The sequence below is a fragment of the Bombus affinis genome, chromosome 8, assembly GCF_024516045.1.
Source record: "Bombus affinis isolate iyBomAffi1 chromosome 8, iyBomAffi1.2, whole genome shotgun sequence".
NCBI classification, from domain to species: Eukaryota; Metazoa; Arthropoda; class Insecta; order Hymenoptera; family Apidae; genus Bombus; species Bombus affinis.
The window spans coordinates 7,648,472-7,664,129 of NC_066351.1; the positions used below are offsets into that span (position 1 = coordinate 7,648,472).

Genomic DNA, 15,658 nt, shown 5'->3' on the forward strand with positions numbered 1-15,658 from the left:
GTCAAGTAACGATAGTGTTTGGAAATTCTAATGTCTCCATTTATCGTCTGGATAAATTATTTTCTGAACCAGAGTGCAAAGAAGTAACGTAACGTACAAACTGTTTGGGTTAAGTTTTTGCGTAATGTACTCGATATAGAATAAAAGGAGGAAAGGACACAAAAATCTTAGATATTTTGATATTTCCAGTAAAGTGCGAACAAGTATGATATTAGTAATAGGATATTTGAAACGAATATAAACATTTAAATATCCGCAGCAAAATGTTACAGAAAGATTGCCGATAATCGATATTCTTACAGCTCAGCGAACACATTCTCATTCCCCCCCTAGCATAAATGCCCGAAACAGTAACCGAAGAACGGACAAATTTTTATTTCTGTTGCAACGGAAGAGCGGTGATCCAAAAATCAGAACCGTAACCGAACGTTACGGTAAACGCATGAAATAGATGATAAAATGATTTCCTGAAGGTGCAACAACCGCGCGGCGATAGAAATAGCACCGATCTCCGAAAACCGAGTGCCAGAAAGACCATGAGAAATTGTTTAAGCACGGTGAACTGGCCACTGGTGTGCGCGTGTCAAATTCTCAGCGGCGTTCTTGGAAACGGTATAAACGCGTGTAGAAGGTTCTCTTTTTTCTTTTTTTTTTTTTCATTCTCTCTCCCCGTAGCGGCTCAATCATGAGCGTTGCATCGAAACAGAACGAGCGTAAAGCTGCGGCCATTAGAAAACCCGCGCGCCTCCGTACAGGACAAATCGTCGCGGAACAAACGTCTCGTCCTACATTTCGCGGCCTACAGCCGACAGATGCGCTGACAAGCGAGAATCACCTTAAAGGCGTCGCGCTCGACAGATTGCACCGGCGACTGATTGATGCGGCCGAACAACAATCGCGCCGGATCCGCGCTACGCCAGCTTCCCTATTCATCTTCTTCTTGCGGCCCGATGCATTAGCGACAATACCAACGTGCATTAAGCGCCACTGGCCACTACTGTACTTACGCGCAACTCGCCGCGCCAAGCTCTTTCCTGCTGTTCCTGCCATGCCGTTCCGTTGCCCTGGCGAACTTCTCGCCGACGTTTTACTACGCGTTCCTGTACCATTTTAACACTCGCTGTGTTACTTGAGATTTATGGAGCCAAGAGCAAGTCTTGTATTAATATTACGTGTGTTGTTAGAGGGAAGATAGCGGTGTTAATAGCTCATAGGTTCTTTCAACGAAACGTAAGAGAGGAAACGTATTAACGTGTTCATTGAATATATTTTTGATACGAGAAATATCGTGTTTCTACATACGCTCGATGGTATCAGATTGGATAAGGGAGATGAATTAACTCTCGTTCGGTGGAGACTAGGTCATTTTCTAAGCAACCAGCTTACATATGTCTTTTTATCTCTTGTGTTATAATGTTTATCGAAAAGCCAAAAAGTACAATTTACTTCGTTTGAATTTTTCATGCAGTGTATAATATTCTTAGTATACATATGTAAGGTCGCTTATTTTAAAGTTTGTGCTTAAACACCTAATCATTTCTTTAAAGAGATATCAAAATTATTAAATTTGAAGATATTTCATTGTATAACTACACGGGCAATTCATTTATTGAATTATGATCGTATGGATTATGAAATTGTTCTTCTTATCGTATGGAAATATCATTCTTTGAATAAAAATTTTTCTTGCTCGTAATTTCCATACTTGACGCGTGGTTTGACATTTGATCATGATCAGTGTGCCTTCTTACACAGCCGGAAAGATACATTTGACACGTGGTATACCAAAGTCATTAATATCTTGCCCGACCTTACGTGTGGCCAACACCTACGCGATCAGCAGGGTTTCTATCTTGCTAGAATCCGAACATCCACCGATTTGAGATTTGACAGGTTCGATAGCCGCGGAATTTTGTAGACGTGACAGTGGATTGATACATGAATCAATGACAACACGATATAAAGAGAGCGTAATTCTTACAATATATAGATTTTATTTGATATAAATGTAATTATTGAAATAAAATGTATTCACGTATACCTGTTGTTATTACAACAATTGTTTTCATCATCTTTGATTGCTTTTATATCGTAATAAAGATTAAATATAGCATTTGATTTATGAGAAGCTATATTTTACTGGAAAATTTCAATCCTGAAATAACGAAGGGAATATTCGAAACATGTAAGATATTTGGAGAAAAAGTAAAATTTGATGTTTCTTTTACTGGTTCTTTTTCTAACTGGCATTCGCGTGAAACAAATAGAGTATATAAAAGACTACGAGTCCTTTTAAAACCGTATTTCCATATCCCGTCCTCAAGATGGTCAATATAACTTCTTCGGCTCATTTCCCATCCAGTCTCACATGCTTCAACCAAGTCCAGACATTTGCAATTTCAACGAGGTGAAAACACCCTGAAGACAAATCAGTCGTAATATCTCAATGCCTAGGAATCTTCGGAGGTCAAACATTTCAAGATTTGTATTTTTGGTATTATTTTCGAGTAGCACATCTGGTTTATGCTCGATCTATTCTTTCTATTATTGCAATAGTAAACATGGGTGGTTCGCGTTGCATTGTTTGAAAATAGGAAATCCTTTTCGAAAATTGTATCTGTTTTTCTTTTTAGAGTGTACAGTTTTTTGAACAGTGGTAAATTCCTTTCGAATAGAAAAATAAAACGTTATAATGTGTGTGTATATATATATATATAGTATTTTTAACGTTTGATACAATTATTAATGTTTGTTAGAATATATGAAGGTGGAAAATGTGCTAATTTGTAATTTGTATGCTTCAGGGTCGCATGCCATTCATGCGTGCAATGAGTATGGAACAACGGTGGCAAGATCTAGCATCTCTTTTATCGCTACCTGGTGCACCAGATCACTTTGCACATCCGGCACATCCTGGATACCCAGGGCACGGTATAAGCCACAGTCATTATGAAGCACAACGTAATGTATTGCTTCACAATGCTACTTTGGCCCCACCGGTGGGTGATCTTAATGCGACGAGCCCGTATCACAATGTGGGTGAGTGATCTACATCAAACATTTTACTTTCATTACACATAAATTTATGCTTATATAAATTAAATCAAGTTCCTCGTGTCTCTTCTCTATAAGATGTACATATACAATGTGTGTATATATTTATATATTTATATAATTTCTAAATGGCTTTTAAGTATACCAAAAATAGGTCATTTTATACATAACTTAATTTATATATTAAGAAAAATTAAATAAATATCGTATTTTAAAATACATGCAAAAGTATTTACAAATCTATAATTATCAAACAAAATAAATACGACAAATTATGGTCATACGTCAACTTATTAGGAAGTAACCACTTGTATTATATTTTTCTATACGATAATTTGTTGATCGTGAAGAAATGAGATAATATTTCGTCTTTTACAAAATCTTATGTTTCAGTTAAAGGGAGCCAAATCGATATAAATGCAAATATTTGTATTAAAAATGATTCGTTAGTAGATTTCCTGAAATATTGTAAGATAAAATGCATCATTTTTATAAAAGACCTAATTCTCACATTTTTTTGATCAATCTTTACATATAATTTTAAACAGACGCTATCTAAATGATACTGAACATTTTCCTAAATGTTATAGTATATTATTGGAAGTATTAAAGGTTTTAGAAAATGTCTAAAATGATATTCTTATATGTAGTACAAGTGTTAGAATTAACTAATAGTATTATTATATTGTTAATGCTATCAATATAATAAAAAGGGCAGGATAGAAAAAGAAATGTTAATAAGTACCTAATCTTTTGGAACTAAAATACTAATTGCCGCAGGTGGGTCATCAAATCTGGGTTCGGCCGTAGCAACGTCAATGAATTTAACAAACAGTAGCGAACCGATGGGCGCAGAAAGTGGAGCAGCTTATAAATCCGAGCCAGCGGATATGATGTACTACCATACACCAACTTCCGATTCGATCAATCAAACCACAGATGGTTTTCTTTCATCTCTCCTTAATGACGAGGATTTACATCTGATGGATATGGCGATGAATGATGGTATGTACAAAATTTATTTTTTAAATTACTTCTGAATTATATACGTACGTAATCATTTATATTGATTCCTTAACTCATTCACTACTGATTGAATTTTCATCCCCTATAATGCTATAAGCTAATATAAAAGTTTAATTATTTCTAAAACCTAATATATGTATAAAATATTTTTTTAATTTATAAAATTTTATAAAATGTAAATAAAATAATTTTTATAAAAAGATCTCTTTTAATATCTCGAAAAGATATCTCTTTTTATATAGACATATACATTTATATGTTATATATGTATTTACGCGAACTAATATGAAAATTTCTTTCCAATAATAGTAATAATAATAATTTCTAATTTGTTTTCTGTATATAAGTTAATGCCCCATATACATATATCGTAAAAATACATGTTAATTTGAAATCGATATTTATGTAGTAAATATATTTTTGGTAAAAATGACTAACACGATATTCAAAATAAGACATTCGGTCGTTGCATTTTTTATTATAAAAAGAAACATACAAAACACTAAACATAATATTTTGAAAGTAACATTTCATGAAAATAAACTATTGTTTTTAAGTGATTATCATGGAGTTATTATTTATTCTTAAAAACTAATGTTTGTACGATCAACACAATGTATTAAACTATATCTAAGAATACACATCTCACAAATCACGTATCATACTACATTAACGAAAAATAGCATTATATGATCTTATACATAACTTATAATTCTAAAGAGGTACATAGTAGTCCAGTCTGGTTCGTTTCAGTCAAACTTACTATTACTTGTTAATCTTTAAAGAATACTATTAAACATATTAAGCTTTAATGAATAGAAAATTCTTTGTACCTCTGACTTATGGAATAAAGAAACAAAGTATACTACCTTGCTCCTAACAATAATACCAAAAAGCATGTAAACAAAAAAAAAGACAAACTTTTCTACCACGCGTCTTCAGGCTCGACTGCTACTTCCGGCCTCATTGGTGTTGGTGACATATATACTGTTTCAGCATATCCGTCTATATACTGTACAAAAAAAATATACATTATTATTCATTTTTTAAATACTACTGCATATTTATCATATAAAATATAAATTACATATACAATTATAGTATGATAATGGAGACATAATTAAAAGTTACACACCTCTCGAATATCTCCAATTCCGTATCTGCTTCTTCCTGGCGCACAGGTTCTCCTCATATGTTCAGTCAGCAAACATTCTGGAACAGGTTGTTCTGCTTGTTTCAATATTTTAACAAGATCTTCACGTAGTGGTGCATCATCGTCAGGTTCAAAAAAGGAAGTCGCCCTTCCTCGGTTTCCTACACGACCAGTTCTTCCAATTCGATGAACATATTCGTCGATTCCCTTTGGTAAATCATAGTTTATAACATGTGATACATTCTTTATATCTAAACCTCTAGCAGCAACAGCCGTAGCTACCAAAACAGACATCTTCCCACTTTTAAAATCAGCTAATGCTTCTTCTCTTTGTCTCTGTAATCTGTCGCCATGAATACTGGTAGTAGGATAATTACTCTCGGACAAGAAGACTGCGATAAAGTCTGCCTTCTTCTTCATTTCAACAAACACCAAAGTACCTTGTAAAGTACCAGCATCGTGTTCTCTTTGTAAAATTTCTTTAAGTAAGTCTTTCTTCTTGCCCTTGACAACTTCGTAAAAATTTTGTTCCACATCTGCACAAGCTCCACCTACAGCACCAACTGCGACAAACAAATAATTGTTTAGAAATCTTTTTGCCAAATGCTGTACTTCATCAGGAAAGGTGGCAGAAAACATTAATGTTTGCCTCTTAATCGTGGGCATGGTCTCATGATCTACAATCCTTTCAATATTAGGTAAGAACCCCATGTCTAACATACGATCAGCTTCATCCAATACAAGAAACTGTAGGGAAGAAAACTTAATTCTTCCTCTTTCTACGAAATCCATTAACCTGCCAGGTGTTGCTACAAGTATATGACAACCTGCAGAAAGCTTTCCTCCTTGGTGAATAACAGATGTTCCACCATATGCAACTGCAGTCCTTATAATTGAATTGTATGAAAACTTAGCAATCTCCTGCCATATTTGTATAGTAAGTTCTCGAGTAGGTGCCAGAATAAGAGCTTGTGGTTCACAGTATGCTGAGGATATCCCTAGATCAGCACCTCTTTGTAATAACAGATGTATAATGGGAATTGAAAATGCAGCAGTTTTTCCTGAACCTGTTTGTGCACAAGCCATTAAATCTCGACCATTCATTATAATTGGAAGGGCATTCTTCTGTATTGGAGTAGGTTTTGTGTATCCTGATTTTTGTATATTTTGTACAAGAATGGCTCTAAGGCCAATATTTTCAAAATTTTCTATTTGCTGAGGTGGGTCCTCTCCAGTTACTTTAACACCAATAAAGTCATACTTATCAAAATTTATGCCCATTTCAACACCATTGTTGAATAAGGTTTTTTCATCACTGGGTAAATCTGGTGGAATGTACCGTTCTTTAGGTTTATGTGGCATTTCTGCACAATAATTGTTTTGTACAACTGTATTTTTTGAGCTACCATCTTGGTCATTCTCATTACCAGCATCAGCATCATCTTCATAATTTTTATTTCTTCCGTAATCATTATTATCATTATCATTTCCATCCCTATTTTTAAATGTACCTCTCCCTCGACCAACCCTTCCTCCTTCTCCTCTGCCTCTGCCTTTCCCTCTGCCTCTGCCTCTACCTCTTCCTTCTACACCTTTTGCCCCTCCTTCTCCGTCTTTTGTCACTTTAGTGGTTACTTTGCAATCATTATCATTATTATCAGATTGCCAAAGGCTGTCATCATTAGATTGATCATTCTTGATATCTTCTTCGTCGTTAGACTCCCACGGATTGTTGTGCGATATAAAGCCTCGCCCTTTTCCATAACTACGGCCATTACTTTCATGCTAATATAAAAAATAACAACAATCATTTTTATTATCATAAACTCTTCTAATGTTGAAACTCTAATACTTACAGAAGTTGTAGGTTCTTCAGACCATTCATAAGCCATTGTATCCTACAACAAATTTTATTTTTATTTTACAATAAGAATAGAAGAAAGTCTACGCAATAAACAACAATAATCTAATTTAAAAGACAACAATTAAAAGATAATATTCCAATTTGAAATAGAACAATTTGAAAATATTATAAACAAAATTTAATAAAAATATTCTAAATAATAAATATAATTCGTATACATACATATATTTAGAAAATTACAATTGATATTTATTATGCTTTACTTTTATTTCGAAAACATTCCAAAATACTTTCTGTTACAACCGGTTTACGAGGGCATCAGTTTAAATTAGTAATTCGTGAAAATAGAGATCGATACAAACTGTAAGCTATATCTCTCACAATATAAACACCAATCATATACACAGAACTCCAAAAAAATATTAGAAAACAGAACAGACCGTCTTTTTTTCTTTGACTTAATGATCTCCCTTTGTACTATGGCTTTATTTGTATGCGTTGAAATGCAAAACATATATTTGTAAAATTATTAATTATACACTAATTATAATATTGATCCGGACTTCACTTCATCACTACTTCATCTGTTTTATTTAAGCACATATAAATGTGCAATCAATACTAATTAAATATCTTGTTTTCTAGCGGGTAGTAAATATGATACGCGCATATCGATAAAATAAATCGTGATTACCCGGCAAACACGGCTGATCAATATTAAACATGAACAAAGCTAGTCTAGTTTTATGATACTTACACTTTGATTGTTAATAGAAGAATAGAAGCGAAAATTTCAATTAAACTTACAATTAAGAGAATCGTATGTCGCACAGATCAATATAACAGATCGTTTTCCTTCTGAACTGCCGAAAGACGATTGAAACCACCCAACCGTAAGAGCAGAAATGCTGACTGTATTCGACCGTTGCCAGTACGAACAAAGAGCTGACAGAGCAGCCAACTTAAAGAAAACCGATTCTCGGGAATAAACCATCGAGTTTTGAAGCAGTGCGCATGCGCTATCCACACTGCATTTAGCTTGCTCAACATCGTAGTAAGGCATTAACGAACCTATACCTTTCTCAGATTTACACATACCCACTTCCAATACAAAAATTAATAATTATTTTAATAAATTATTAAAATAATAATTTGTTGAAAATGTTATATTTTTATTAGAAGTATATTAGAAGAATAATTTATGAATAAAAAATTTGACGTAAACAGTTTCTTAAACAAAGATAACATAATTTTCGTACAAATAAATGATACGATACTTTATAATAATTTTGGAAATCTAAAATGATCTTAATATTTGTATGGTGTTTTTTATAATTGTCAGTAAACATCTTTGGTTTTCATAAAATTATTTCAAAGTTGTATTTTAGTAGTATTTGCTTCTTTATTTCCCGAGTTATTTTACAATGTATGTTAAATATCTACATGGTTGATGATATTCTAGTACCAAAATTGTATTACTTATTACTACAGCAAAGATAAAAAGTATATTATTTATTGTGGAATCTTTTAAGTCGATTGAAGGGAAATATCTATCTAAAAATCAGTTACTTAGATTTAGAAACCATACGAAAACAACTGCTAGAGTCGGTTTAGATAAAAGGCCAATAATATTCAAGGTCAAATTTTCTTTGTATACAATGTGGTTGCAATTTCCTGTCGATTAACTTTTACATAGATATCTTCAGAGAATGTTAAGTTTACAATAGCCGCAAATGATTATAGCATCATAATTATAAATGTTTTATATACCAAATCATTTCTTTCACTCAAATTTCGAAATATATCCTTTATATAACATTAGCATTGCGCACATTCTAGTATAATTTCTATTTTATTTAACAATTTCTATCAACTTGATTACTATGTCTATATTATAATAAAACAAATTATTTAAAACGAAACATACGTAAAAATATTATGTATACATTAAAAGATAAAGAAAAGCATTTCTAGAAATATCGATATTTATATATAGTACATTCTCAGTGCCAGTTGATAATATCTTTTTGTCACCTAATAAAACTTTAAATAATAAATAAAAATTGTATATTATCACTAAAAATAGCTGCTATTTTACTATTTGTTCAAACTTTTATTGATCTTATTTTCGTAATTTTTACATGGTATCATAAAAATAATTATTTAGTGAATGCTATCTTTCTAGTTTGCTGTGATGATTGTGAAAATTTATTGTTAGTTAAATCATTACCATTACATTTTTATTTATACTTAGGAATATAAGTTGAACTTTGATTCTTATATAACACTTTCACGTAACAATGTTACTTCTTAATGAATATTTGCAAAAATATTGTACTTTAACGTTTACAAATATACAGGCTTAAAGATAATATCACAACATAATAGATAAGATCGCAACACCTTTCTAGTGGAATTTTGCCTTTTTTCACATCATTTCAGGGAAGGAATATCTACATACTTGAGAAAGCAAACAAATGTATACTGATTTTTAACATTAATAATGTTATAAATTGATTATCAGAATAAGTAAGATAATAAAAAAAAAATGAAATAAAATAAAAATAGTTTTTTTAAACGCATTTTAATGATATTAAAATTCATAACTTTTCATGAGCCATTATGAATTATTCGTCTAAAATAATTTTTTACAATTCCATCGGTGAAAGAATTCCTTGCTAAACTCTTATTTATGTTTTAGATGGATGTTCTCTTTTCATTTCTAATCACTAACAATGTATAACTGTAACGTATATGCTCTTGTATTCTTATCTTTGCTGTAAAGACAGTTAAACTTATATGCATAAATAAAATAATTAAAGGTAGTAATATATATGGTTCATGCACTACGTTTATTATATAAGCATTAAATTATGAAAATTAAATTAGAAAGTAAAATAACAAATTATTTCATTTATTTACTTGCAAATAAAATAACGAAATTCATTGATCATTTTAGTATCTTAACATAATATATAAATATTCATTAGATCAATATTGACTATTATTTAAAATTTCATTACACAGCGCGAAACATCAAAAATAGATATCTTATTTTAAACCTCTGAAGGCTGATGTCTGAAGAATAATTTTTCTCTTTTTCAATGCCACAAAATATCTAATGTAAAATATACATGAACACTTTGAACACTTTGAGTATCTTTTGTATATCATATATAGCCTATACAATTTTACCTCTTCGAATTTCTTATTAATGTATCAATATCGGCAGTTTGCTAATTACATTGTAGCAAGATCGAGAGCATCTTGGAAATTGACATCATTGATACAGCAAAACCGTGATCACATTTCTACTATGAATCTGCTTGTCTCGGATCATGCAATTCATCATAACGATGCATACACGTTAATCCGTACAGCAAGATAAAAGCGCTAAACGCGGCGCACATGTATCAATGACAATGAATAAGACAAAGGAATGCGTGAAAGAGAAAAAGTATAGCAGATGTACCATAGTAGCAGCTGTAGGGCTAGTTTTCAGTACGTACAATTATGTATCTATTGTGGTTTTCAAACATTCGGTTTATTGAACGAAACATCAAGACACAATGATTCTTATTAAATAATATTTGGATACCACAGTGTTTAAGAGATTATTGCTTTATTTATTTATTTATGACAGCGTTAGAATCGTTTGTTTTTTAATATATCACAATATTTATTTCAGTTGGTAAAAACGTACACCTTATTTCTTTAATGCGAACACTTTTTAGCATAATAAGCGATGAACCGAATGCTGGTGAAGCTTAACACAAATTGCAACTTTACTTCTAATGTATTTCGATCAGGATAATTACGCATTTCAGTAAGATTACCCATTGGAAAAGATGTTTGAAGATAAGATTATTAAAAAAGGTATAAATGATTTAAAAAGAAAGTTGAAGTGGATGAAAAAAGAGAAAACACGTTTGTTCTAATAATAGTAATATATATCTATGTACATTGATATAAGAACAAAAGATCTATTAATTTCTATTATGTAACCTGTTTTCTATAACTATCTGTTAATTCATTTAAGAATCGAATTCTTGTTTAACTTTCGAAAGAAATTACTTTTTATCAATTATCTACAATAGACGCATTTCTCGGATGATTTTTTGAAGGAAACATAAAGCATTAATATTTAAGATCGGCTTTTCCTAAAACAAATACATTTATCCTTTAGTTAATTAATGAAATATTGGAGTACAATATTGCCTATGCGTAACTATATAAACTGGGTGAAATTTAACTAAATTAGATTAAATAAAGAAATACCTGTAATCGTAAAAGCTTTGATATTTTTTTGATTATGTATTGCAAACACTGACTCATGTAAATTAGCCTGCAGGTGTATGAAATATTATGAAGAAAGAGAAGGGATTAAGGTTCATAATAATTAGAAATGAAAAGTAGAAATAATTATTATAAACGGAAACAAGTACATAAAGGATAGTAAATACAAAAACTCGTGTAGGGTTTTTAATATATGTATTCTTTTCAAATCAATTGTTCTTTGTAACAACGAAGTAACCATCTTTATACCCAAATGGTACACGGTTGACTCACGTGTTCTTTGCGTCCTTGAATAGTAGTAAAATAAACTTCGAACCCATTTGTCTACCTTTTTGAAGTGCGCAGAGAACGTAAATGCAATAGTGTTGTAAACTTCCAATTCTTCATCGGACCAGATGTAGAAAAGTGTGTTCAGTGTTGAGATTTGCTGTAAAACATTCTTAGAAAAGTTTACATAAAAGCTAGGAATAGGTGCCTTATTATAAAAAATATAATAGAGAATTAGTAATTAAAGGGAAAATCAACAAAATTATTAAGTTACAAACTTCCTTAAAAATAGTTCATGACAATAAATCACATCACTGAATATTAATTATCTATAATACATATAACATTTATATCTCTTAAATTCGTATGATTTTAACGAATACTCACATTTAATCAAAACTCTTTCGGATCGTTTCCAAATTATTTATTGCATAAATTTATTAAAATGCAACGAAAGCGTAGCAAAGATTTTAAGACAAAAGTAAAAAGACGTTTATGTTTTCTTATTAGTTCCATAAGTAAAACAAGCCTTAATAGCTAAATGTGAAATCGTTTATACATGAATGAATAAAAGCGTAGTAATTGACTTGATTTAGTAACAAAAACAATGATACTGATACGATAGTGATAAATATTCATATCTTCGTGAATCAGCAACTTCTTATATAGTGCTAATATATATACGTTCGATATATTATACAACATTTTTTATAATAATATGCATAATATATGGAGGAAAAGTTTCTACATATACATGAGTTGAAATATTTTCGTGAACCACTACACGTGATACGTGATAGTACCATTGAAAAGGATATACGAGACATATGGTCACGTTTAAAATAAACAAATGATATATCCCGATGAAATCTTTCTGTTTACATATTTCATGGCTCTCTGGAATAGGTCTTATCGCTTAAGGTGACTTAATGGTGAGGCCATGAGAATGTATTATGTATGCTGATCGTTCAGTTAGAAGTTAAAGAATCTAAAGATAAAAAGCTCGAGAAGAAGTGACAAACTAGTTGTTTTACGAGGTTCAATGCTTATAGGAATTTTATCACTTCGTATTAGCGTATTATCGTAGCATTCTATTAAACGTAGCTACAATAATTACAAGAAATAAAAATACCGCGATCTCATTTATATCAGTAATTTGTAAATTGAAATACATCTTGTCAAGAATGAACAGATATTCGGATACATACTGTGTACGTAATACTATATGTAAAGATATTTTTAAACAGTGTATAGTAAAACGCATTTACTTCGAAGAAAGAAAAATATCGAAACGAGTCAAAAATATTCATATTATCGCACACGTTCAGCCACCCATTAAGGATAATTATGACGCGCGTTATGTAAGCGTTCGGGCGAAAATGCAAACAGAAACGGTATTGTAGACGTATTAATGCATTATACGTATACGGTATATGTACGAATGTTTACTCGAAACGTGATTTGCATGATTCGCCAGAACGATGAGTAACGGAAGAAGAAGGGGATAGAGCGATTACTGCCGCGGTAGAGCACGACAATCCTCTTCAGCTATCCATGGCTTAAAGCTAGGACTCGAACGAGTTTCGCGGACACGTACGCCTGGCTATTGCCACATGTGCATACGGGAACGCGGCTGTATTCGCATATGTGTGTCACAAGCCGGCAAGTGACTCATTCCCTTCTTTTGCCATTGCATCTCGTCAGCCGATCGTAATAATAGAACGAAATTGATTCACTCGCCTCACCGGTGATTCGTTTCGTAGCTAGATACTTACCCCGCAGATAGAATAAAGATATCGTTTATCTGCTATTTCTAGTACTTCTTTTATTATAAAACGATATACGATCGTTTGAGCGAGATACTTTGAGCATCATAGAGAAACAATTGGGACAGTTTAATAAAATTCAATTTGCTTTGACGCTTGAAGCAATTAGGACGAGTTTCGGTTTATTGGGTTACTGGACTGCTCGAATTGTTTTAATAAATATGACTTGTTTGAAACATTTAAACAATGAAGATATAAATATAAATATAAGCAATTGTATTTTGTTAATATAGCAATTATCTAAATGATAAGCGTATCTGATAATGATCTTGCTAAAGCTGGTCTTAGATTTTATTGTTTAGGAATTTCTATATAAGCATCGAAAGAAATGTATTTTTATTATTAGTAATGAAAAAATTTTTCTTTCAACAGGAATTATGATTCCAAAAAAAAAAAAAAAAAAAAAAAAAATATAGATACGAATCAAGCCTAGCAAACTGTAAACATTTTCTTTCTGTATAATAATTTTCTAATTACTCCAGAAACGTCATATTATACATTACATCTATCTTTGATTAATTATCTGATTAAAGTGCTCTAGAATATTAATATCTATAAATGACGTGCACTTATGCAAATGTTAAATTTGTAATCACGCGAATTGAATATCAAATAAAGTCACAGTTCCGTTACATGATTCAGTAAAATTTATTTTTATCTATTGTAACAATCAGTTGCTCAAGATAGAATAAAATCTCAGTAATGCGTAGCAATTTAACACTATAAATAAATAAATAACTATATAGTATTACATGCTCATAATTCGCATTCATTAATTTTCGTCAAATTGTGTTTTTCGACAGCGAAAAGAATTTACCTGCTAATTTAAAATTTGCTCCCATAAATAGTTTTTGTATTTATTGATATAATAAATCTTACAATAGAAGGTATGCGGTGTGTGCAATCTGTTTGTCGTTGCTGCTCTTGTTACAACTTACGGGAGATAACAATTCAGGAGAATTGTTCAGTTTCATAGCCGCATTAGTACAATATTGGTCTTATTAACGTATATCGATCGATTTGTAACATCGAAATAGCTTCTAATTTGTGTTTAAATATACTCCACATTAACAATTGTAGATAAGCTATTAATATTGTAGATATTAATAGTAACTTAATTATAATTATAATTGAAATAATCATCCTTCGATCTCAATAGAATATTAATTTTGTGGAATTATTTTCTTTTTTGGAACTTCTACGTGGATACATATTTTGAGCAATTATAAGAAAAGAAGATTGAAACTCAGAAAAATAATATACATATATGAAATTTGACCAAAAGTGTGTCAAGAACTGTTAACAAATATTTGAGACGTCAAGATCTTTGTTGAAAGACGTTTGTCATGAATTGGTAAAGAAGATCTTAATTGTAGAATATGAAACTATAATGTCTCGCGTGACATCATTCCAGTCCCAATTCTCAGAGATCTTTGTTTACTCAGAACAACTCATTTATGCAGCGGTTGTCAAATTTATGCTAAGTTAGAAATTATACGTATCAAGAAGTATATATCAAGTATTACAAATGTAAAATTAACTTGCTTGTAATAATTCATATCATTCTGCAACAGATATATAGTTAAATATTCTTCTACTAAATTTATTATTAAATTTAATAGAAAACGACATAGAGATATTTTTATATACTCAGTCGATATGAATGAATGATAAAAATTAGTATGTTTATGCGTTAGTGATATCTTTGCAAAGAAGAATTATACTTTAGAATAATCTTTTTCAGGAAATTTATAGGTCATTTATAAATAACGAAAAGAATTATTTTAGATGGAACTATAAACATTATTTAATCACGAAGGAGAAACCTAATTTTTCCAATCATTTAATGGAGAATAAATTCTTCGTTAATATTTTTTAATACTACTAAACTTGACTATATTATCTATGTTTAACGATTTCAACTAACTGTAATGTAAATGACTTTTACATAACAAACAACTGACTTCAAAGCAAATGAATTTTATATAAAAATTGAACGTTGTTAATTTTTTTATTATCTTCATCGTGAATTTCAATAAATAGTGAAAAATCCTTAAAAATCATGTGGCGAAAATAATTTTATACTTTGTGCTTGCAAGACAATCAGAAACCATATTTTTCTTTACGCTTTAATCTTTCTCTCATTAAAAATACCTTGATTTTGTCTTATTT

General features: G+C 30.9%; 2 protein-coding genes across 9 annotated transcripts in view; one reads left to right on the top strand and one right to left on the bottom strand.

The window, feature by feature from the left end:
* The window catches only part of LOC126919852 (segmentation protein cap'n'collar), a 111,464-nt gene that overhangs the window by 82,269 nt on the left and 13,537 nt on the right, over nucleotides 1–15,658 (top strand). For all 5 annotated transcript variants that reach the window (XM_050729483.1, XM_050729482.1, XM_050729484.1 and 2 more), the window contains exons 6-7: nucleotides 2,805–3,039; nucleotides 3,835–4,059. In XM_050729483.1, coding sequence (XP_050585440.1) covers nucleotides 2,805–3,039; nucleotides 3,835–4,059 — 460 coding nt within the window. The remainder of the gene's footprint in view (nucleotides 1–2,804; nucleotides 3,040–3,834; nucleotides 4,060–15,658) is intronic.
* Nucleotides 4,525–8,063, bottom strand: LOC126919857 (ATP-dependent RNA helicase vasa). Of its 4 annotated transcripts, none has more exons than XM_050729496.1 (4): nucleotides 7,905–8,063; nucleotides 7,090–7,131; nucleotides 5,216–7,018; nucleotides 4,525–5,092 (listed from the first exon to the last, which is right to left on the bottom strand). In XM_050729496.1, exons 2-4 carry the CDS (start codon nucleotides 7,123–7,125, stop codon nucleotides 5,006–5,008), a joined length of 1,926 nt encoding a protein of 641 aa, XP_050585453.1. In that variant the 5' UTR covers nucleotides 7,126–7,131; nucleotides 7,905–8,063; the 3' UTR covers nucleotides 4,525–5,005. The 4 variants fall into 4 exon arrangements, with proteins under 4 accessions (XP_050585453.1, XP_050585452.1, XP_050585454.1 ...); XM_050729495.1 differs by having other exon boundaries at nucleotides 7,855–8,059; XM_050729497.1 differs by lacking the exon at nucleotides 7,905–8,063 and adding an exon at nucleotides 7,538–7,770.